Genomic DNA, 25,010 nt, shown 5'->3' with positions numbered 1-25,010 from the left:
ATCTCCTACTCTATTTGGGATATAAGTTAACAAGTTAGAAGAATGGATAAACAAGTTTAGCGATGGGGTAGTTCATTTGACCAATTATGTAATAAATTTGCTTTTATATGCAAATGATATTATCTTAATGACAAAAACAACAAAAGATTTGAAAGAACACTTGAATGTTGTAGAACATTTTTGCCATGAGGTGGGGATGTAGGTGAATGCTAGCAAAACTAAGGTCATGATCTTTACCTTGAAGGGAAAGAAGGTTCATAGTGAATTTTTTTTAGGGCAACCTCTTAGGAATGGTCAATGAATATAAGTACTTTGGCATTGATTTCCACAATAAACTCAACTGGAAAACATGTAGAGCAAAAAGGATTAAAGGGGGATGGAAAGCCTTATACTCACTGCAAAATAGATGTAGAAGAGTTGAGCTATGGGACTAGAAAACTAAGAAGACTCTTTTTGGGCTTTTTGTGGTTCCAGTGGTATTATAAGGATGTGAGGTATGGGACAACAACACTTTAGCAAGGAAATGGAGACAAATAAAGAGATTACAAAAACATTTAATTATGAGTAGCCTCAAGATTAAATCATATATCCCATACGAGATTGTACTAGTGGAAGCAGGGGCCTTTGCTATTGATGCATCAGCTATGTTCTAGTTGCAGAGTCCTCTAAAATGATTAGAAAACATGGAGACACATCGCTGGCCAAAAATGGCAACGAGAGAGAAACTGGATAGAAGGAAGAGGATATGGATGAAACAAAATATTAAATGGATGAACAAGTGGGATATTAACATGAAAGACTGCCCAAATAAAAATGGAGAAAAAAAAAGTATGTGCAAGAAAAATTTAAAGAAAACATGTGGACAGGTCAAATAGGAAGGAAAAAAGAATACTCTATCAAACGTTTCAATCCCACACATGACCATACACAAAAGAACTGCATAGGAATGGAAATAAAATGGGAAGTAAAAATACTAATTGTTCAAATAAGAACCAGCTCACATTAACTTAGATGTGAAACGGGTAAATGGATGATATCTAAAGAAGAATGAAAAATAGAAAATGTAGATATTGCACTCAAGCGATAGTGGAGACATAATGGCATTACAACATGGAGTGTCCATCCTACAATGATGTTCGGATCAACTATGCTAATACACTAAATGTAAACACCTTGAGTAACCTATTTGAAGAAAAAAAAAATAACAAGTTGCAGATTTCCTAATCAAGTTGCATAGTAGAAGATCCAAGATGGAGAAAGAAAAGAAGGTTTAGCAGTCATAGGATTTTGCTTGGGCTTTGCATGCTTCCTTTGCAAGCTATTTGTGGATCCCATAGATTGTTTGACGTCATAGACATTATTAAAAACATTCATTCATTCATTCATATACAATATACCCATTAATCTTTAATTGCCACCTTAAATTGAAGAGAAATTATACAAATAAAATTATGCATAAGAGCAATTATAATTTCTAACAATATCTTAAATGCAGTAAAAAGAAAATAAGAACACAGTCGCAATATGACAACTTATTTAGCTTTGAAAAAATCAAAATAAATTGCAGACACGTGCAATCAATAAGCAATGTAAAGCACACAAAGCATACAACACACTCTAGCATATAGGTCCCAACCTATATAACTCTGCGATTCAACTTACAAGTTGGATGTGATTTAGAAAAAGCTTTTTTTACATACACTCAGATACAATTTCCAAATAATGTTGCTAAAGCCAAGATCCTCAAATAGCATTTTAAACACCTCTTCATAATCACTCTAGCCAAGTAGTTATTTGTGGTTGCTTTTGTATGCACATTGGCAGTCAATAGATTCAACTCCTGGCAGACAATCTCAATTTCTATAATTTATAATTTTTTGTGTTCACTTTCAATAGAATTTTTCATAGCTCTTCATTAATTGTTTGAATAATTTTTATATGTGTTCATTTTCAATTGGTTTCTCATACCTCTTCATTAATTGTTTGATTGTAATTTAGTTTTATGATTATTGTCGATATGATCATGTTGAACGAACACCACCACCTTTTTGGATCTAGCTCTGTTGCTTTTCATATCTTGAAAGCAGTTTTATTCAACTTACTTGAGATGGGGATATCAACCAGACTCTTCAATATGTGAATCGCTCTTCTTCAATTCTTTGCTTGAAATTTGATATTATGTTTGTTGTCGATATAATTATATTAACCTAACAACACCACTTCAAACTTTGTGGATCCAGCTCTTTTGCTTTGCATATCTTGAAAGCAGCACTCTTTTATTTGTTTCAACTTCGAAACTGCCTCTGTGCCATTTAGCCCCGTCAACGTAGTTTTTTTAATTTTTCAAGTCAGGTATATGAAACTTTTTAATCTTTTAAAATTCTCTTTTTCTTTATCCTTTACTTTGGCTACTGAAAATTTGAAATTAAAAAACATCAAATGTGCATATTAGTAAACATCCTTTTATTCTGCATCCCCTGAATTTAAAGTTGCGCTTGTTCAGGATACTTGTTATCCAACTTCTATTAAATGTGATGAAATTGCTTCTCAGCATGCAAGTGTTGCAACCCCCATTAAGATCGGGTCTCATGGAAGGGACTACTTAAAAAATAGAAATGAAGGTGGTAAAAATTTTGAAGAATATTTCAAAGCTGGTGGTCTCATAAATTTTGTATTACAATTCAGCTTAAAAGTTTAAACTCCTAAATTTAAGAAAGTCAAAATTTGTAGTGCAGTTCAGCTTATGAACAGTTGAAAATAATTAAATAATGTTCGTTTTCATTTTCCCTCTAAATTTATTTAAGCAGGATTCATCTTTCTTTTGGTAGGAATCAAACTCAGATGTTTGACAAGTGACAAAACAATATTCGTAAGCTGGTGAGACAATTTCGTAAACTGGTGGGACAACTTCTAACCAACTCATTATCACCTGCTCAAATATGCAGACCTAAACAGTATGAGTTTGAAAAGATTCCAAATAATTTAGTAGCCCCCAAAAAATTCTTCTTAAGCCCCCCATGAAACCCCTGCCTTTAAAGGGCTAATTGGAAAAAAAAAAAAAAAAGGGCATCGACTACTTCTGGATGCTTCCTAAAAGGCATACGTAGTAAAATTGTGCTAGTGTTGGTGCAAAATCCAATTGTTTGCAGTTGCAACTCATTATCCTCAAGTAGCCCCAAAAAAATTCTTCTCCTTTCTTAAAAATAGAACCTTAAGCCCCACATGAAACCCCTGCCTGTGCCTTTAAAGGGATAATTGGTCCAAATATGCAGACCTAAACAGTATGAGTTTGAAAAGATTCCAAATAATTTAGTAGCCCCAAAAAAATTCTTCCTCTTTCTTAAAAATAGAACCTTAAGCCCCACATGAAACCCCTGCCTGCCTTTAAGGGGATAATTGGTCCAAAAAAAAGGCATCGACTACTGGATGCTTCCTAAAAGGCATACGTAGTAAAATTGTGCTAGTGTTGATGCAAAATCCAATTGTTTGCAGTTGCAACTTCGAACATTCCTTTTCATTTTGGCGTGCAGTTTCAACTTCAAACATTCCTTATCATGTGGTTCATAAGAATTGTTCCGACTTTATAAGTATAGACTTGGTCCATGCGAATGCTCCGAATTCGAGCTAATACCGTAGTATCTGTCAAACTACAATCTTACCTTCTGGTTGTACCATCAACCAGCCATGAGAATCTACAACTGTCGATGATTCGTTAAAGGTAATCACAATGAGCCTCTTCCATTCGTCATATTTATAAAACCCCAGATTATCTCAGATGAGCTTACAAAGTATTTTCAAAAAAAATATGATGCGACTCATCTACGACCGTCCATGATTCATGAAAAGTAATCATAATCTTCTTCCATTTGTTAGTGTTATGTAACCCATTCTCAGATGAATCCTATTAAATATTTTTTTCCCAGAAGAAATTACTTATGAGCCTCTTCCATTAACCCATTCTATCTCATTTTCTTCAAGTGGACAAAATCCAAGCCCATTCCGATTTCTCTATCTAAAAATTAACAAAAACTTATTTCTCTCTTTAAGCAGTCGATGGCTAGTCAATGGGCTCCCTGCAACTCTTGATTGAATCAATAGTTTCAAAAAAAAATGAATGCAGTATGAAGAGTTTACTCGTAGAAATGTACAAACCTTGTAATGGAAAAATAACCAGCTCTAAAAATAAGTCCCAGAATCTGCCATCATAGCACGGTATTCATCACACCAGGGCATCATCACTGTGGTACGAAGTAATTGACCATCGTCCTCTTTCAATTTCAGTCGTCAAAATGACCCCCAAAGTCCATGAGGAAAGGGAGTTAAAGTTTGGATTGTAGTAGAGGATACGGGACGACTGAGCAACATAATCACTGATGTACAAAGGCATTTGTTGTTTACCCGTTGTCTTTTTATACCAACACGCAATAGTTGTAACAATATGAACCATTTGACACATCAGAAGAACCATCTGAAACAATGTCTAGAAATCAACAGTGGGAGATTAAATCTTTAAGAACTCCACGCCAATGAATAGAAAGCATCAACTATGAGATACTTAAATTTATAGCAGAGCACATCTTCAACAGTTATATTAGGCTCCACTTCGGCTACTCTTCTTAAATGAGTAAGATTCTATTGTACCCTCGACAAAAGAGTTTCATTTAAATGAGTAGATTTATTTAATCTCCACAGAATGGTATTTCATTTAAATTTACTTAATTTGCACAGGATAGCATGTCATTCGGAGCAAAGCTCTTACAAAAATACCATTTATCAGTAATTTGCAGCATTATACAGTGACAGATTTAATCGGGCCTAAACTACAGAATATTGTCATTCAGAATAAGCCTCTTTCAAAAATCTACATTTTTCAAAACAGACAATGCATGCTCATTCATTCAATAAGCAAGCATTTTAAATATTCTGACAGTACAATTTCAACCGTCTCCTCTCAACCAGTTTCTTGCCTTACAAAGTGGCCAATTAAAGGTCTAGTGCACCACTCTCAACGCCAAATGGTTTCGTCACAGTACATATTTCCTAGGCTTGATTCAATGATGGTTCCAATGAATTTACTGGTAACACCTCATAATAATGTGGCCATGTTTCTCTCTGCAACTCTTTTAGTTACTTCTTATGCCCTGCAAGTTCCTTCTTTGTAGCAGACTTGATGAGAAAATATTAAATAAGATTCATCTGTTGCCTAGTATGTTTCTGCAAAAACTTCATAATGCGACCATGTTTCTCCCTGCAACTCCTCTCTTATTTTTAAGCCATTCAAGTTACTTCGTTGCAAATATTAAAAAAGATTCATCTGTGGCCTGGTATGTTTGGGCAACCACTGAGGAATAAAACAATTGACCAAGTTTCCATTCCCAGTGGCTCCACTGCATCTCAAAGCAGTGGCCATTAAGACACCCCGGTGTAATGGTCAAACTTACCAGTGAAATACAGGTAAACCATTTAAAAGCACATATTGTAACATGCCACTGGAATGGAACCCAATGTACCCTTGACATTCGAGAGAATAAAGTTCAAACTTTCATGCCCATTTAGCACACAAGAAATAAAAGATTGAAAAGAAAAACAAATCTAGAGGCATTTAGCACAAAACATACAAAAATTTTAAGGAAAATCAACGTTGCTACCATTGATACCCTTTATTTTATCTTGGCATATCCAAATCTTACCAGTAATAGCAGTTATCAATCAACTTGCTATATATATTGAAACTCGGAGATTTGAGTTTCAGGATGATCAGATTGAAGAGTCTTTAATCGAGCTCATTTTGGTTGAGCAAACCCTTTAGTGATCTCAATCACCCCTGCAATGGAATTTTGTCATTACATATAAACGGATAGGGGCCCAAGGGAATTGTTATACCAATAATGAAAGTAAAGAATCTATGCTCTCTCTTCTTGTATTCTTAACAGTCCGACCCAATGAACAAGCCAAAGTATTTATAAATTACAGTGATGAAAAAGTGCTCGTACTGAGCATATGGATAGTAATAACAAATTTGAGTGATCAAAATGCTCAGGCTGAGAGTTACATTAATTACAAATTAGAGTGATAAAAATGCTCATAGTGACCGTTACTTGAGGATTAGTAAAATACAAATTAGAGTGATCAAAAGGCTCATGCTGACGGTTACATGAGGCTACTAAATACAAATTACAGCGATCAAAACGGTCACATTGACAGTTGCATAAAGATGGTACTTACAAATTACAATGATCAAAAAGGTCACACTGCATAAAGGTACTAATTACTAATTACAGTAATACGGTAAAGACAAATTTTTAATCATTATTTTAAGTAGGTCCATACAAATAGCCATAGAAGGCAAATCGGTTCTTACGAGAGGACAACAAAACTACCTTTTATGTTTGCCAAGATTTTTTTTTGATAGGTATAATAGGTATGTTTGCCAAGATTTTACAAATAATTTTTACATTTCAGAAATGTTTCGTGTCGGCACAAATCCCTTCTAGCTCATATATAACAAAAGCAATAAAATAACATTACTTTCCAACTGCTCACTAATGAAAAAAAAACATCGATCGAGATTTTGAAGCTGGTTACACACTTCAACAACAGAAGGTGCAGTTATTAGTTCTCTACTTTACAAGTCGGGAGTGGAGTTTGGGACAGCTGAACGGCTAAATTATACCAGTCCAAAGCGGTTTTCATATGAACATAGCATCTCATCAAATTAAATCAGTATTACACAATGTCAGATTCTTCTCTAAACCCACCAATTCAGCAATAGCAACCACCACTGAACGATGACCTCAGAGAACAATAGTGCCAACTAGCTAGCCCAATTGCAATAAAACAGTATAGGAGCAGGACGGTGCCAAACAATTTTGTAAGAAATTATAACCCTGTATGACAGCTTCTCTGGTAAGAACATCATCAAAAGCAAGTACACAAAATAATTTAAATATCGATGGAAAGAGCTCCATAAAATAAAACCATAGATATCCCATCAGTTAATTTGAATGCAATAGCAGTTTCAATGATCCATGTTGCAAACAATTATATGCACGTGCATTTTACACATTTCATCATGTTTCAAACAATTTATAGTTAGGGTATCCAAATGCCAATAATGTAATTGCATCTAAATTTCTAATACGACAGGAAAAGAAAGTACTAACAAACCTCCACAATATAGAAATCATTTCAAAACTAAATTACAGACAGGACCCTAAATTTGAAACTAAGACAGAATAAGTAGTTAATCAGCAAAAAGAGGAAAGTTATATCCTAAAGGAGAGAATTTTAGAGTTGATGCCGTGCCAAAAATTATTAATTCATACCCACTTCCCCCAGGGGCAAAAAACTGTATGTAGATATGTACGCTATAAATAAAAACAACATTTGAAAATTTCAAAAAATGAGATAATAATATTATGCATGTTTAAATGTCTCATACCTAAAAAACAAAGAAAGTCGAGTGTTTTTATCTACTGTGATATTTATACTCACAAAAAAAGGTTTTCATGAACAACTCATTTTCTAAGCAAATCCAGAAGATATGACATAATATAATGAACTGAACCTTGCAAGCAGATTTTCCAGTCCCACTTGTTATTCAATGTGTAACAGGTAAGCTGAATGTAACACACTAACTGGACACAAGATGCTCTTTTACATTGAATGATTTTCCAAGATCATCAGTTGAAATCTTTGTATTGTTCAACTCACCAACCATAAAATATTGCAACTTGGCATAAACCCTCAACCAAAATACCAAGATCTACCTATTGCAACTCCCTCATTGCTCTCCTATATTAATCTCTGAAGTCAGCCCTTACCTTACAGGCTGCTGGTTGTAATGATTTTTCTCTTTCTTTTTCGCAGCAGCAAGCCTAGCAGCTCTTGCAGCAGCCTCTATAGCAGCTGCCTTAGCTGCAGCGTCTAGCTCTTTGTTTGACTTCTTCTTTCTTAAAGAAGCAAGCTTTTTAATACGCTCCTTATCAATAGGTGCATTACTATTTTGATCTCCATCCACGGCCTCTTCCTCTTTTCTAGAATTTTCACCATCAGCAGGTTGTTCCCCTTCTCCATCTTTTACTTCCCCTTCCTTTGCATGGCTCTCTTCGTCTTTAGGCTCCTTGAAAGATTTTTCTTTCTTCGCTTTCCTCCGCTTTGAACTTTTACTCTCTGTAAGAACTGAGCCACCCTCACTATTCTCTACTTCTCCATTTGGAGTTTCTGATTTAGCATCTTCAACAGTTCCTGCCAAAGCATTCACTTAAAATCACATAACTAAACATGCCACACAGAAAGCTAACACCCATAGAAAAGGATAATTATGAAACTTAAAATCATTAAAAGTCATTTCACAGTCATTCAGTAACTTTGCTTCAGTAGATTATACATCATGATGAAGCAGCAAGTCTTCCTATAAATCCCAAATTTCCATATGATATAAATGATAAAATTAACATATTAGCATGATAAACTCATAACAGTACCACAAAAATCAATGATACCAACTGGATCCACTGAACAAGGTAGTATAAATATTAAACTCAACCTTGGTGCAAAACCCAAGCAGAAGAAATCAAATGAAATTCTGAGTATAAATACCATTAGAATCATCTTTCTGTTTTGTTTCGATGCCTAGCTCTGCGAGTACCGCATCAAGCTCAGCCAATTCCTTCTTCTTCAGTTCTTTCTTTGAAAGCTGCCGCTCTGGCTCTTTGGACAAAACAGGAGGAATAAGAGACTTCCTTACCACAGGTTCTGGTGGAGAAGTTTCATTTTCATGATCCTGTTCCTCCTCCACATCATCATCAACTTCATCAAAACCATCCTCTTCCCCGTCACTTTCCTGTGAAAGAAGATATGCACCAAAATTATTATAGAATTTAGAATGCAGCAATAGAATCAAACTGGTACTGGTACACAACATAAGAAAAAAAAAATTGTGCATTAAAACAAAAGAAGTATTGAGTATAACAGCATTTAGAACAAGAAATAGCATGAAGTCTAAGAAACATTGCTGTGTTAAACAAAAAAGCAGACAAGACACAGACCCCAAGATTCAAACCATCAAAAGGCTTAAAACTTCTTACTTTTAAAAAATTTAATGTACACCCCCTCCTTTGCCCTAGACATTCTTCTCACACCTACATCTTTTCTCCCTGGCCATATTTTTTTCTCATCCTTGAGCCCTGCTTGTGCTGCTGTCGACCTTATAACCATGTTGATGGACCTTTGGTAACATGAACCTTCATTGCATCTTCCAAGGGCGTTCTCTGAACAAGGATTTGTGTGGTAACTTGGAAGACATCCATCCTCAAATCAGCATCATGCTAGGTAGGTGGTTCAGAAATGACTTCAGGGTTTAGTTCACCAGTACAGCAATTTATTTTTCCTGGGTTCCATGCATACACACTACTCAAAACTCCTGGAACAATTAGTTTACACCATTCTGCGAACCACTGGAGATCTTGACCATACCCGAAGAGCCATCATGGGGCTAGTACACCCACAGCTGAGAGCCCTGGCCCTTAATGCACTCCAAAGCATATCTATGCATCTGAAGACAGGGCTGATAGGAGATGCTATATGCTTAGAGATGGTAGAAAATAATGTGGACATTGGAGATGCTATATGCTTAGAGACGGTAGAAAATAAAGTGGTGATTAAGGAAATCATGGCTGCAATGCAGGAGGCAATACTAAATAATAGGATGAGTACTTATGCATATTTGGTTCACTTCGATAAGGAAGCCTTTAACCCTGCAAAGATCAAACAGCTTCAAGAGGTCACTAAAGCCATTCAAATCCTGTTGCATACCCTTTGTAATTAGCTATGTAATCTTTTGTGCATTAATGGAAAAGGGAGCTACCCCCAAGGTAGCAATTTGCCAATATATATATATATATATGGATGGCTTTTGTCACTACAATTTCTGCCTGCACAACAGCACCTGCTCTTCTTTATCTTCTTCATTTATTCCTTTCTGGAAAATGATCATGTGGATATATATATATACCAGAAAGGAATAAATGTATACATAGCATCCATCTACAATTCCTGTCTGCACAACAGCACCTGGTCTTCATCTTCTTCATTTATTCCTTCCTGGGAAACGATCATGTGGATGCTGCAAATTGACCTCTGCTTTCCCCATCTCAACATGCTTCCACTCCCAAGTTATCACCTGCCAGCATTGGAGACCACAAGGGTTTTGTTCAGGCACCTCTTTGATATTAATCCTATTTTGGTTCAACGGCAAAATGGACCCTACATCAATCCTGTTTTGTCTAATTCCCCCCAATGTAAGGTTTCCTATTTTGCTCCTCAGTCTGATTGAATCCCTTCTTTACTCCAGTTGGGATCATATGTTTGAGAGGAAATGGAGCATTATTGAAATCTTGATGTTATTTGTAAATCTCCATATCTGAATTTCAAAGCACTGGAAGCCTTTTCTCTCTTCAGACTTAATTATCTATCCACAGTCGCAAGGTTTTTTTGTTGTTATTTGTGATGATGATGTAGATCAGGATTTTATTATAAGGAAAGGTTCTTGGGTTTGGAATACTGATCCTCTCTGTGTGAAACAATGGTTTCCTGATTTCAACCCTCATTTTGAATTCTCTATGAGCCCTATTTGGATGCATTTGCCCAATCCTCCCCTGATTTTTTGGAACCCTTCTAGCTTGGAGACCATTGTAAACTCCTTAGGGAAGCTCATTTCAATTCCTCTAATGACGTTACCTTTTCTCATCCTACCTTTGCTCACTTAATGAGATGAACTTTTCGAGGAGTTTGCCAAAAGGAGAGTTGGCTAAAAGTTGATGATTGTGTTTGGAAACAGCACCTGGGGCATGAACAAATCGCCTTCAGAAGTAGGTCATTTTTTCTCATGGTCATATGGAGACTTATTCACAAAAAAGACTCTAGATTCCCAAGGATTGTCTTGATGGAAAGCAGGTGGTCATCAGCATCAGGTGGTTTTGGTGAATTTGTCTCGTATTGTTTCTTCTCTTGGAGCTTCTTATGTTAAGACTTCTAAGACTCGAGGAATGGACACTTCTATGGCTTCAGCTTCTTTGGATCTAAATGTTCAAGATGGACACGTTTCTCCTTTACAGCATCCTTCTTCTTGGGCCTCTAGTGTAGTTTGTCTGCCCTTCTGATCTGGGTAATGTTTTGCCTAAGATTTTCTAGATATTCCAGATGGATGTGATTCTCCTTTACATGGATCTAGATATTCAAGATGGACACGTTTCTCCTTTACAGCCTCCTCCTTCTTGGGCCTCTAGTGTAGTTTGTCTGCCCTTCTGATCTGGGTAATGTTTTGCCTAAGATTTTCTAGATATTCCAGATGGATGTGATTCTCCTTTACAGGGTCTTTCTTCTGAGGCCTCTCAGTAGCTTGCCTCCCCTTCCAATCTGGGTAATGTTTTGCCTCGGGTTTCTTTAGAAGGCAGCTCTTGGCCCCCATGAAGAGGAATTCTCTTCCTGGATCTTCCAAGTCTTGTTTCACAAGATCCTTCAGTGACTCGGGCTATAGCTCTTTCTGGAAAGTTTTAAGATTTCAACATTTTTGTTTTGAGAATGAAATCTCCAGTTTAGAAGCAAAGCTTCAAGTTCTAAGGTTCCTAGATCTAAAAAGAAGAGGGAGGATTAATAATTGCTTCAAGAAATTTTTGTGCTCTAAACTTCTATGTATTGTTTCAGCATCTCAGTATTGTTTGTATGGCTAGAATTGTACTTTGAGAAGGATATCAGTATTGGTGATCTAGTTGGTTGATAGCTTTATAACATTTTGCTATGTTTGGATGGCTAGACTTGTACTTTGAGAAGGATAGCCCCTGTTTGAAAACAAGCTCCCAGCTGTCATTCTTAGATCTCAAAAAAAGAAGTGGGAGGTTCAGTTCTTGGTTCAAGGAGTTTTTGTACTTCATGTTTTGTCTATGTTGTCAAATTGGCCTATTTCTCTACCAATTTGGAGGACTCTGGTACTGTACATCCAGAAATCAGGTACTACTAGTTCTTGTGAAATGTAACAGGATTTATATTTTACCAGGCTGAAACACGTTTTTCTCTGCTGACCAAGCCTGGCAAATCGAACACTGACATGGCAATTCTAAGACAATTCTAGGGTCAACACACTTACAAAAGCAGAAAGACGGAAACCTCAACCGCAACACCAGGTAAGGCTACAGCTCTGATTCTCATTTCATTGTTTCATTATTTTTAAAAAATTAAAAAACTTTTCATTTAACTGTAAAAAATTTAAATGTTTTCAATACTAAGAAATGAAAATTTTAAAACAGTACTTGTTATTAAACTTAAAAACAGTATATACTAATAGTAGCAGTATTATATATATTATTAATAGTGTATTATTATTATTATACAGTATTATTGATATGCTTGCAAACTGCATATTATACATTTAAAAATCTGTACACAGCTGACTCGTTGAGTATATTTAATAAATTAATATTAGTTAGGATTTACAAAATTTAAAAATCAAAAACCTAAACTAAAATTAATACTGTACAGTATTACTAACTAAAATTAAAAAAAAATTAATATTCAACTAATTATTTTTATAATATATATTAAATATTAATTTAAATTTTAAAAACAGTATACAGATTCAAGAATTTGACATTCGTTGTTCAATGTTTATTTTTCGAACAACCTCTTGTAGATATCTGGTATTCTGAATTTTATTCTTGTCTTTAGACTCCAAAATATGTATACATTCATGATTTTAATTTTATTTTATGTATGATCATACCCAGCCTCCAAAAACATTTCTGCCATACCAGCACATTATATCAACCTATATATGATTACAATCTGGCAACTTGTGTTTTGTTTCAGCATCTCAATATTCTTTGCTTGTGTTAAAGCTTCGGTTGTCTAGTTGATTAATAGCTAATTAGATGACTTTTCCACTCTGTAACCTTTCACCATGTTGTTTACAAGTGAGAGTCCCAGTAGAACCCTCATTATTCTATCAAAAAATTTAAATAAATAAAAAGTAAAACAATATTACACTATAGTATATAAAAACTAAAAAATACTATCCAAGTTACCAAATTGCCAGTTTCACCTGCCAATTCCGGGTACAGTGCATCCCAGAAATGGGCACATCTTGGAATCCTTGCAGAATCAGGTAGAGTTAGATATTTTGGAGTTTGATTGCTTGTGGTGCATGAACCTCTACAATTGATGATGGCGACATCAAAGTGGACAAGAAGACCTAATTCAAGTTCTACTTAAGAAAAATCCATCAAACAAAAGATCCTTGATGATGATTGGTGGTCCACTATGAGGTACAACATTGCTGATTTATTATTAAAATTTACTTTTATTGTCCAATGTTCCAAGTTTCCATGTTCCTGACATGTCAATTAATTCTTATGAACTTTTTGTTTGCATTTTGCAGATATGTTTGCTCTACCTTCTCACTTATTGTAGATGTCATTAGATTTGCTAATACAAACTCTCCTAGTCTTGAATAGATATGAGACATTTGACAGGATGCTTGACAAGATAAAGAAAACAATTTTTACTAAGAATCCTACTTTGAGATTATATGAAGAACATATTAAGCCCATTGTGATGCAGAGGTGGAACACAATGAACACCCCGCTTCATACAGCAGCCTTTGCTATCAATCCCAAATGGTATGCACCAAGGAATGGTAGGGGTGTCTCCATGTGATGACCAAGAGGTTTTAGATGGGTTCACACGGACCATTGATAAGATGTATCCAAAGGAGGAGGCCTCAATACTTAACAAACAATTCCTTGACTTTGCAAATCTCTGTGGTCCAGCATTAAGTAAACCATGTGTGAGGTAGGATAGAGCTATATTAACTCAAACTCACCCTATTGGATGGTGGACATGGCACGGGGGAGATACACCACAATTGAAGATTATTGCCAATCGCTTCCTTGCACAAGTTGCCAATTCCTTTGCTGCAAAGAGCAATTGCTCCACCTATGGCTTTCTCCAGTCCATCAAAAGGAATAGAATTACCTCTAAACACGTGGAGAAGCTAGTGATCGTGCATAGTGCTCTTCAACTTAAAGATCGTCAAACTCCAAAATATCGAGAAACTCCAGCTTTACATTGTGAGGTGGACCATCATAGTGGCAATGACTCAAAGGAGGACTCTAATTTTGATGCACTGATAGGAGATGCAAATTAGGGGCAACAGTGTACTTCGTTTTTTTTTTGTATTTTGACTTTCATGTCATAACTGAAAGTGAAACCATATGGCAGCAATGTAGCCTTTGGGCTTCTTGTTATTCATTTATAAAATTGTAGTTGTACGTTATTTTTTAATATCACATGTATATTGACATTGAATTCTGAAAGCACTTTGATTGAAGTAACGATGTTTGAAATTTTGAATTAATGGCACTCAGTTTTCTCAATTTAACACAAATGTGATATGTTAAAGTTCTATAGCAAATATATGCATGTTTTATCCATGTTTTAATGAGAATATTTAAAATTTCCCTATATATTTTAAATTTTCCCTATATTTTATATAACCATCCCCTTTGTCGTCCAATAGCTGTCCCCAAAATTGGCTTGAAAAATGGGGGATACGAAAATGCGTCCCCTAGTCCCCCATCCCCAAAACTTGGGGTAACATAATTAATTTATAATTCAACTTACATTTATTAATATTAAACAAAATAATCATTTCAAATAAATATGAAATATAGAATATAATAATTTAGTTTATATTTATTATTTTAATATTTTATAGTTTAATTTATATAAAATAAATGTAAATGTTTAGTAATAAACAATATATTAAGTATTAATTCTAAAATATTAATTTAATATTGCATATATTGTATTAGTTCAATAATTAATATTATAAAATATAAATTATACTTATACTAATTATAAATTATTAAATAATAAATAATAATGTTATTTTTTAACTTTTTTTTAAAAAGCAAATAAATTTAAATATTTAACATTTATTGTTTAATAATTGTATTTTGAAATTGTAGCAATCAACCCACCTTCACAACTGACCCAAATTCATCCTTATAGAGACGTCCAAATGATGGAACAAATTCAAAGTCATGGAACATTTGTTTGGATATGCTATGTTTGAACAAATTCAAAGTCATGGAACATTTGTTTGGATATGCTATGTTTGAACAAATTCAAAGTCATGGAACATTTGTTTGGATATGCTATGTTTGTAATATGGAGTATACTAGCTCATATAGTTGGGTGAAAGCTTATTTTTGTGTCATCCCCAATCAAGGAATCAAAGCATGACAGCAAAGAGATACCACCTCAACAAATAGCAAATATATATTAAAGAGCAAAAGGAAGCAAATGAAGAGTTCCTTGTAGCACAAATCATCCTTTGAGCAAAGGAAAGGATCACAGAGGCCCCTTGCTTTTCCATCTCATAGTGCCTTTCATTATGTTGTAGTAGAGAGCCACCCACTTATAGGTAAAATTGAGGAAGAACTTGTTAATGTGACGAGAAGCAAGGGGCCATGAGAGAGGGAACTTCAAAATGACACTAAAGAATTTGCAAATCAAACAATTGCAAATCGTCTATATGCAAACGATTTATCCTTTCAATGTTCAATAAAAAAATATAGATTGTGTCTCTATTATTGATGAGAGATGCCTAAAGGGGAAATGCTTTGAAGGTCATGGATTTCAAGTTACAAATGAAGGATGCATAATTTATTGTTGACATCATTATACAATGCAAAATGGTGTCCACGTAAAAACAAACAACACAAAGAATTGTCGAGCGAAACGTATGTTGGTTGAGACATGATTTTCACATATATTTTTGACACCTTGTGTTGTCCACTCTCTCAAAAGTTATTTAGGAAACTAAAATTGAATCAAACAAATCTATGTTGAAGCTGAAGAGATTAAAATGTTCATTGGAAACCACTACATGTTGTAAGCCATTTTTAGATCATTTTCACAATTGAAAATGTCTAAGGTGAATAAAATACTTCACTTTAATAATTACTAATTTGATTCGAACATGTTTGCATGTTTCCTTCATTGTTTTTTAATTTTTATTTTTCATTTTTTAATAGGTCATTGAGACCTGATTTGCATTCAACACAATCGTCTTGAGGTGACTCATGAAGGTGCGAGAGCAACTTTGTAGCAAGATTATTAGTCAAAGTTGGTCCCTATGGAGGCAATCCGATATGGGGGGGGCACAAATGTAAAACAAATGATCCTAGATGACACTTGGTCAAAATGAGTAAAATATATCTTCTTGGTTTCACTAAGCCCATAATGAGTATGATCCATTTTACTAGCATGGATGGATAAGCAATGTTTGGGAGAGGTATATGATGGCATTGACTCTATGATTTAGAAGATGAGATACATCATCAATAAAAAAATGCAAGATCCTAAAGAAACTTTCTTTAAAAAGGTGTAGACAATTTGTGTTGAGTAGCAGAACAAAAAGACCATCCCACTACATCTTGCATTTGCATTGGCTCTCCATTTTTTCAATGATGAAATTTTTGCTATGTTGTCAAGGGTGCTAACATACAGAGATGCAAAACTCAATGAAGGGTAAAAGAAAGCACTTACTAAACTCTTCCCCCAATCCTAAAATGGAGGAATTAGTTACAAATCAGTTTGCTGAGTTTGTAGCCTCCACTGGTCAAAGTGCTTCTGTAATCTATGACAAGTATGGGAAGGATACTCATGCTCGGTGGTACCTCAATGGTCATTCATCACCACACCTCCAAACTCTTGTGATCAAACTTTTATCACAAAGAAGTTTCATAATTTTTATTGCACTCTCTAGATTTGTATTGTTTCACATTTTAAAATTTATAATTGTGGATCTATTTCATTAAGTTGCTAGTTCCTCTTCATTTGAGTGAAATTGGAATACATACTTCCTTATCCACTTAGTGAAACACAACCAATTGGCAACAAGTAAGGCATAAGAGATAGTTTATTTGCATGTCAACTTGTACCTTCTTACTCATAGACAAATGAGTACAAGGAAGGGGGCACAAAATTGTGGTATGTAGATCCAAAGCGAACTGATTCAGACTTTTCAGCTACCTCGCAATCTTTACTTTTTGTAAAGTCGGATGCCCAAAAAGCTTCTTTACAAGTGTCAATGGGGTTGCATGTGGTTCTTCTAATTTACCTAAATCATCTAATGTCAAAGATGATGTTGATGTTGATCTTCATGATGACCCATATGATGTTGATCACTTATTGTAGTATTTTAAGATTGAATCTATAAACAATGAATTCAAAACATCTAACATAACATTCAATTTTGACAAATAGATTTCAAATTAATATATTGTATTTCAAATTTGTAGTATTTATGGTAGTTATGTTTAGCATTTACACAATATGAGTATTTTAAATCTAATTCTTGTTTTTAGGCTACAAAAATGTATATAATGTGTTTTGTACAGACATACCCAGCCCCCAAAAAATATTGCTATCAGCATACTGTACCCACATACCCGTACTCACACACAATTCAGCAACTTAAATTAATGTGTATATATTTAGAATGATCATCAGTAATTAAATATTATATATATCTTATTGTCAATAATTTAAATTGGTGGTTTTATACTTATTGTCAGTAATTTGAATTGGTGGTTTTATACTTACAGATTTGAATTTCAATATACTATATTATATTACATCACCATGGTTTTACTATAATATATTACTACAGCATATTATATTATATAGTCACTATACAAATTATATATCGAACAGGCCGGTTGTTGGTGGTAATAGTAACTACATCAAATCCTGCAGCCCACACCCTACTCTGACCGCCAGTAGGCTATAATTTCTCATTAAGTGTCTATGCCACAGCAGGCTATTGATGCTACACCACAACAACTATACCAGTTATACTCTTATGAAGAATCCCCTGTCAGTTCAATGTCAATCTCCCTCATTGCCAAACCAGTATGGACAAAAATAGGGAACCATTTTCTCATAAAATTCGACTATATTTTTCTTTTGAGAGCTATAACAGATAGAGAGGGCTTCACATAGTTGGGGGCCTTGCTAAAATGTTCTTCAGCTACCCTGTGGATTCACGCAGTGCACCGTCTGAGCAACCCAGGTAGAGTGCAGACACACACAGAGACACCCAAGTAACCTGTCCTTGGACCCAAACCCTCTCACGCCAAGTACATGGCCTTTGGGACAAAACCGGTGACACAGGTATCATGAGCTTCAACCACTCCCTTCCATTTCCTTTCCTATCCACCAGGGATTTAAGGCAAGAGATCTAGCACCTGTTTGGAAATGACTTTGAACTCACCCACGAGGAGCATTGGACTGAGTAAGCCTGCTTCTAGATTGCTCAAGCAGCATATGTCATGCTAGTCTTAGAAGTTGCATTCTGCTAGAGGGCCATAATCAGTCTGTGATTGTATGCACATATGGCTTCCAACCTATGTCACACCATTTGCCAAATTTCGGCCATGGAATTCAAAATTCGGAGGACCTCAAAAGTCCAACAAAAGTTCGCTAAAATTCGTCAAAAATTCATAGCTGTAAAGAGCATTGTTTTTTTATTGAAATATATTTGAAAAAAAAACATTTTCTTCTAAGGCTTCATTCTGCCCAGGTGTTATTTTTCTGTCTGTTTGCAGGGCTCCTCAAAGTATTTGCCACTTGCCAGTGTCATTTCATTTGCAAGGCATTGAGCGACGCTTCAAGCCCTTTGATAACCCTTCTCGCCTCCGATGTTTTGTTTTTATTACATGCTTAATATCATTTCTTTATTATATTTTTATATTATTAAATTATAACATGTTTTCAAATTTTGTTAAAATAATGATTTATGTAATATATTAATTTTATTTATATTTATTAGTTATTATTTTATTAATATAAATATATATAAATAAAATTAAACATATAATGCAAAAAAATATATTATATTAATATATAAATATTTATTATTTTATATTATTGTAAGAATTTGCCTATAGCAAGCCAAGATCTAGAGGCCAATGAATAGCACAAAAACAGGAGAGAACAAAATAGACAAGAACAAACTATATTCTCATCAAGATGAAAAATGTTCAACTAAACTATCAACTGGATTCATACAATGATCATAAGCCTGTTTATAAAGGCAAGGCCATAGGAAAATGAGAGCACAAAATCATGACATGTGGCTCAATGAGATGCAAAGGGTAGGTAGGAGAAATAATAGATAATTCCACTAAAAGTGGATCATCCACAAAAGGTGGAATTTCTCATACAACCATATTCCCTAGATATGCAATTCCCTAAGTGTCTCATATGCGAACTACAATGAATGCATTATCCTAACTTAAGTAAAGTGTAATTACATGAGACATAAATTACACCAACATGTATTTTATTAATAAAAATATATAAATAAATTTAGAAATATAATATGAATATAAAATTATAAAATTACGTATTTATATTATATTATTTACCAATGTCAAAACTATTTTGATAATTTTGAGAATATAGTACTTATACTTTTAACAAGTCAAATTTATATAAAGCGAATCTACCGGCGAATTTTTTCAAATTTTTTCTCCTTACCGAATTTTATCTGAATTTCATTGTTGCCGAATTCAAATTTGACACAAACCTTGTGACATAGCTTCCAACTAATTTGATCAAGTAAAACCCGTAGAGGCAACAAAGAATCCATTGGCCTAACTTTAAGTTCATTTGAACCTTAGAAGTTAATGAAGAAGTTTATAAGTAATTTATTCTCTGATACCAGGTTAGTCTGAAAATGGGCACTTGCCCATATTGGCTCCTGATCTCATTAAAGTCTGTACACCAAATTTTGCTCATTCTTAGGCTGCTGCCCCAGGTTTGTCCAAGATAAACTTGGGACATACAGGGCTGGCCATTCCGTGCCCTGGCCATACCTGGGTCAAATCCAGGAACCCCGAGCCTCCAGTTTGCTTTGGAGGATTTGATGAAGCCTTGTTTATGTAGAAACTCATGAGATTAAGAAAATTTTGTGAAATATATAATGCCCTAAAATGAGTAAGTTGCATGTGGACAGAAGTTTGAGGAAGATTTGATGCACCTGAAAAAAATAATTGCAATGAGTGCAGAAATCTAAAGGATATGCAGTACTGTAGATACTAAAAAAAATGCATAATATTGCAAATATAATCTAAATAAAATACAATAACTATATCCGGTAGAGTCGATTTAGTTCATAATCTCATTTCATAAGCATACTTTATTGTGCTACCTACTAGGAGACTACAGTCCCAGCCGAGACTGAAACTATACCTTATTTTTATTAAAGGAACCTGTATGTCGCAGCCAGAACAGCTTTTTATCAGCGATCTTAAATTAAGCATCTATCATCCTACAACATGGTTAAACTAAACAATGATTGTAATAGTTGGAAAAAAGCTCTGCTAATTGCTGAATCTTGTTGCCTTAATAGTATCTCTAACATTCAGCCATATCCAGTTGCCCTTAACATAGAACTCATTTGAGTTTACCAGCAATCACATTATTATCATTTTCTTCAACTTTGTTTTATATATTCGTCTCAGTAAGAATAATATAAATTAAGTGGATTTGTACTATGACAAAGGAGGCCCTTATATGATGTCCTTATTTTAGCAATCAGGAAACTCGTCATCTACAGAATATTACAAATTAAACACAATTATCCAATACAATAATGAATGCACTACATTTGAGAAACCTGCAAAATTTAGATATGCATGACATTGATTATCTTTTTTTATGTTAGAAATTCCCCCTTATCAGCATTTATTGGTCAACAAATTATTTCAACATAGCTATCACCTGTGAAAAGAAGATAAGAACAGACTGGTAAATCAGACTTCAGCTATGCCCATACTTCAGCTATACCCTTTTAGTTCTAGCATTCTACATATGTAGAAGAAATGAAGAGCATATGTAGCATGACAAAAAGGAATCAGCATCTTACATGATGTGCTTATTTCAGCAATCAGAACATTCCTTATTGACAGATACTATAAAATCAGCACAATTATCCAATACGATGATAAATGCACTATGTTTGACTCACTAATTATGCTAGCAAGAATTCATGACTGAAAAATGTATTTTAATGTAGCTCTCACCTCTTAAAAGTATTTTAAATCTTATTTCTTTTCTATCCTTTCAATTGTACCATTCTGCCACAGCTCAATTGCTTTTAACCACACTTGTTTTATTAAATAAATGTTGAAAGTACAGAGTACATTGGCTGTGACAGAAGGAACCTAACAAGATATCCTAATTTTAGCAACTACAGCAATCCATTAACAATAGAAAGGCTACTTTTTACAGGGTCAGCACCTTACATTGACAAACTTATGTGTGTTTCAATTAACAAATATCTATCAGTGGCTTCCAGAACCACTTATCACATTCCATTGCATCCCTTGCTACCCAAAATCAGCATTCCAAAGCCCAAGACTCCGGATCACACTCCCAGCATCCTGGGATCCTGGGGACTACTGGAATTGGACATCCCATTTTCAGGACTGGTCAGCATGCTCCTTAAAGGGTAAACTTTTGAAGGAAAAATGTTTAAAAAACCCTAAACAAATTAAAATGAGGAGAATTGTCATTGCAAATTCGGTGCATTGCATTTGCTTTTTCAAATTTTGGGTTCATTTGCCATCCCCCTGCGGTCCCCAAAAAACATTTGGCCATCCCTGAAAGTGTGTCCCTACATCTCCACATCTGGAAACTCATAAAATCACCACGGGCCACAATTCATATTATTCAATCTAAACCAAACAGATAGTCAACAAGAATGTCATCCCAATACATTTACATCCATGTCCATGTGCCTAATAGCTTAGGCAAAAATAACTCAGAACACTCGGAGTAGATTTTAATCTTGCACAGATCAAATCATAACCAACAACCATTAACAATGAGAGAAAATGATTCCAAACAGACATTGAAAGCTAGACTACATGAATCCACAGCAACTTGCTCAACATGCCACAACTCTGAAGAACAATTTTCAAACCCAGACTTGCTAAAATGTTGAAATGTACTGAAAAAACATGCAAGCGATGACAGTCTAGTATTTTAGCAAAATAACATAGTAAACTGCTTAAGAAATCAAAATATTATCCAGAAAATTTGACATCAATGTTATACAGAGAAGAAGCAATCATAAACTCCTGGTCGAAATATGGTAGAAAATTAAAATAATGAATTTGGCACACCAGCAGGAAGCCCTAGAGCTATGTCCAGAAGGACCCACCCAGTGTACCAGAATTTCAAGAAACAATTTTCAATCCATTAACACTTAAACGATGGTTAGAAGATTTATCTAGACATGGACAAGATTTAAACCCGTCTGAACCCAAACATTGTGTTGATCAAATCAGCTTTGCGATTAATAAAACTGATTCAAATATCTTATATATCTTTAAAAAAACCTCAAAATTATGGCAAATCAAATTAACTCCTAACCTTATTAGTCCCAATTCAGTCAATTAAACAGTTGAGATAGGCATCTTGTGTCACGTTGGTGCAGTTTCCATGATGATCACCTCGATTCAATCTCGCAAGCTAAAACAGCTGCCACTAACTACTTGGGGCACCCAATCAAGGCAGCTGATAAGTTTCAAGCGAACTTTGATGGAATAGCCATCACACATTAGTTCAAGCTTGATAGCACATTCGCCCCTATGTATTTTTCAGAGTCGTACTGTGACAACTGGCTTATATAACCCTTTATGTTCAAATAAAGTTGAGATGTGTTCATTTTTTCTCCAGAATAGTAATTATTTTAATATTAATATACTTAATGCTGAAAACAAAATCCATAGACGTAAAAGTTACCTTTCCATGATAGCAAAATGGATACCTAACAGTATCTGTGCAATCCGAACAGAATGGAATAAGGCAAGGCAATTTCAGTGCGTATTACCAATTTACTGGAAGAAAAAAAAGAAAAAGAAAAAAAACTTAGTTCTTCCTCCTAACCAAAGCAGATAAAAGCCACGTGCAATAAATATTGACATGCAGCATATAAGGCCAGTTCAAATACATGGTGCCGAGAAAATGTAATAAGTTAGTCGTGCCGACTAATAGAGAGCAATCAGTTCCATACACAAGAAATTGCCCACTCAAAAATGAAAATTAACCTAATTTGGCTACAACCACATAACATCCCCCTCTTGCGATTGCATTGATTAAGATATCGGAGATTTAGCTCATTTCCTCTGTAAGTAAACCTTGTTTCACTAAACCCTAGGTCATCACACAAAAATGAAAAAATAAAAATAAAAATTGATAAGAAAATAAAACCGCGGAAATGGGGCGCCTTTGATACACCCACGTTCAATAACCCACAAATGGAATTAAACAGGAAAACAAACCGCCTCAAGGAATTCATAATCTTGTGTCGCAAAAGGGACAAGGAAGCAAAACAAATCAGAAGAAAATACCTCTGCCTGACTCAAGGTCTCCTCTTTTGCGACCTCATCATGGCCCTGCGCGGACTGTTGTGAGCCGCCCCAAACGGGAGGAGGCGGTGCGGTGGTAGCATAGTAATCATCGTCATCATCAACGTCAGCCCAGGATTTAGCGGTGACAGGCGCGGGCGCCCAGAACTGCTGCGGGGGCTGCGAGTCCTTCTGATCCGACTTGTCTTTGCCCTTGGAAGATGTAGACCCCTGATCCGATGACTTGTCCCCCTTCTTCTTGCTTCCCTTCTTTCGGCGGCTGTCGAGCGCTGCGAAGATATTGGTGCTGTTTATCCCAAGAGATAAAGATCCATCGTCCTTGCCCCTCATTCCCCCTCCGACCATCCTAACTGCTTATCCCCAGCCACAGCTCTTTTCAAAGGACTCTTTTTGTTCAATTCTTTCAGACAAAGTATAAAATGTTGGAAACCCTAGTATGATTTTTCAAAAACCCTAATAAATGCCTATAGCTTGATAATTCGTTTTATGTACAACGACCAAGCGATCTGGTTCTTCGCTCTAACACTGAAACCCTGCAACACAGTGTTGGGTTTATTTTATTTTCATTTCGAAAACGAAAAATAAGGCAGTGAAGCGATAACACAGATGAAAATCTTGATAGGGTATTTATATGAGATTAGAGATGGGGTAATGGTAGAAAATGCCAAAAACGGCACGAGTAATTGGGAAGGAAGGCAGGCAGAAGTTATTGTGGAGATTGGCTTACATGCAAATGTTTGTTTTTGTTTCCTACATGGAGATTGGGGATTGGGGGTTCATGCAAATGTTTGTTTTTGTTTCCTACATTACCCTCAAGGGAGAAGCGTGCTGATCCTCGCTAACCTTATTTATTTCATCTTTCCCCACGGGGAAGATGAGATCTGGATTTGGTTTTAGGGATCTTTTGCCGACCTATTGTGGGATGAGAGGTTTATTAATCTGGAGGGATCCTTTGCCATCTTTTCAAATGGCTTTATTATGATTCCTTGATATTAAGGAATCCAAGTTTAGGTCCAACTAATTTAGACTAACTAAATATATTTTAGATATTAATAGGTTGATAATTTATAATAATTAAAAGGGAAAATGTAAATAATTGAAAGATGTAGTAAGTTTGATATAAATTTAGATTTAATATATTTGGGATCAAGAGTAGTAGTATATGATAGATAAAAATGAATTGTCTTATAATCGAAAAAAAATGTTGAGGCATAGGATGAATCCAAGATCATGGACTTGTCATGCACTTATAAATTCTTCATCTTTTGTGTTATAAATTTGTGTTCTTTAATTTGTTTAATGTGTATTAGCTCCCTCTATGTTTCATGATATATAGGGATAGTATTTATAGATACCTTTGTGGGGCTAACAATGTGTCATGAGGAGACATGTTCTCCTTGGTCAACCTTCATAAATATGCATAAATAATTGAAAATGCTAATTTTTAATCATGCAAATGCTCCTAAAATGTTCACATAGAGCTAGTTTCCTTTTGAAGCACAAATC

At 34.9% G+C, this 25,010-nt stretch overlaps 1 protein-coding gene across 1 annotated transcript; it reads right to left on the bottom strand.

Annotated features, from left to right (window-relative positions):
* Positions 1 to 7,544: 7,544 nt before the first annotated feature.
* LOC131036656 (stress response protein NST1) lies at positions 7,545 to 24,378 on the bottom strand. Its single transcript, XM_057968594.2, has 3 exons — positions 23,487 to 24,378; positions 8,602 to 8,845; positions 7,545 to 8,247 (listed from the first exon to the last, which is right to left on the bottom strand). The coding sequence occupies exons 1-3, from the start codon at positions 23,847 to 23,849 to the stop codon at positions 7,820 to 7,822; spliced, it is 1,035 nt and encodes a 344-aa protein (XP_057824577.1). The 5' UTR covers positions 23,850 to 24,378; the 3' UTR covers positions 7,545 to 7,819.
* Positions 24,379 to 25,010: the final 632 nt, after the last annotated feature.

Source organism: Cryptomeria japonica, chromosome 1 (genome assembly GCF_030272615.1).
Source record: "Cryptomeria japonica chromosome 1, Sugi_1.0, whole genome shotgun sequence".
NCBI lineage: Eukaryota > Viridiplantae > Streptophyta > Pinopsida > Cupressales > Cupressaceae > Cryptomeria > Cryptomeria japonica.
Note: the sequence above shows the minus strand (reverse complement) of the source record. Positions and strands in the feature narration are given on the sequence as shown.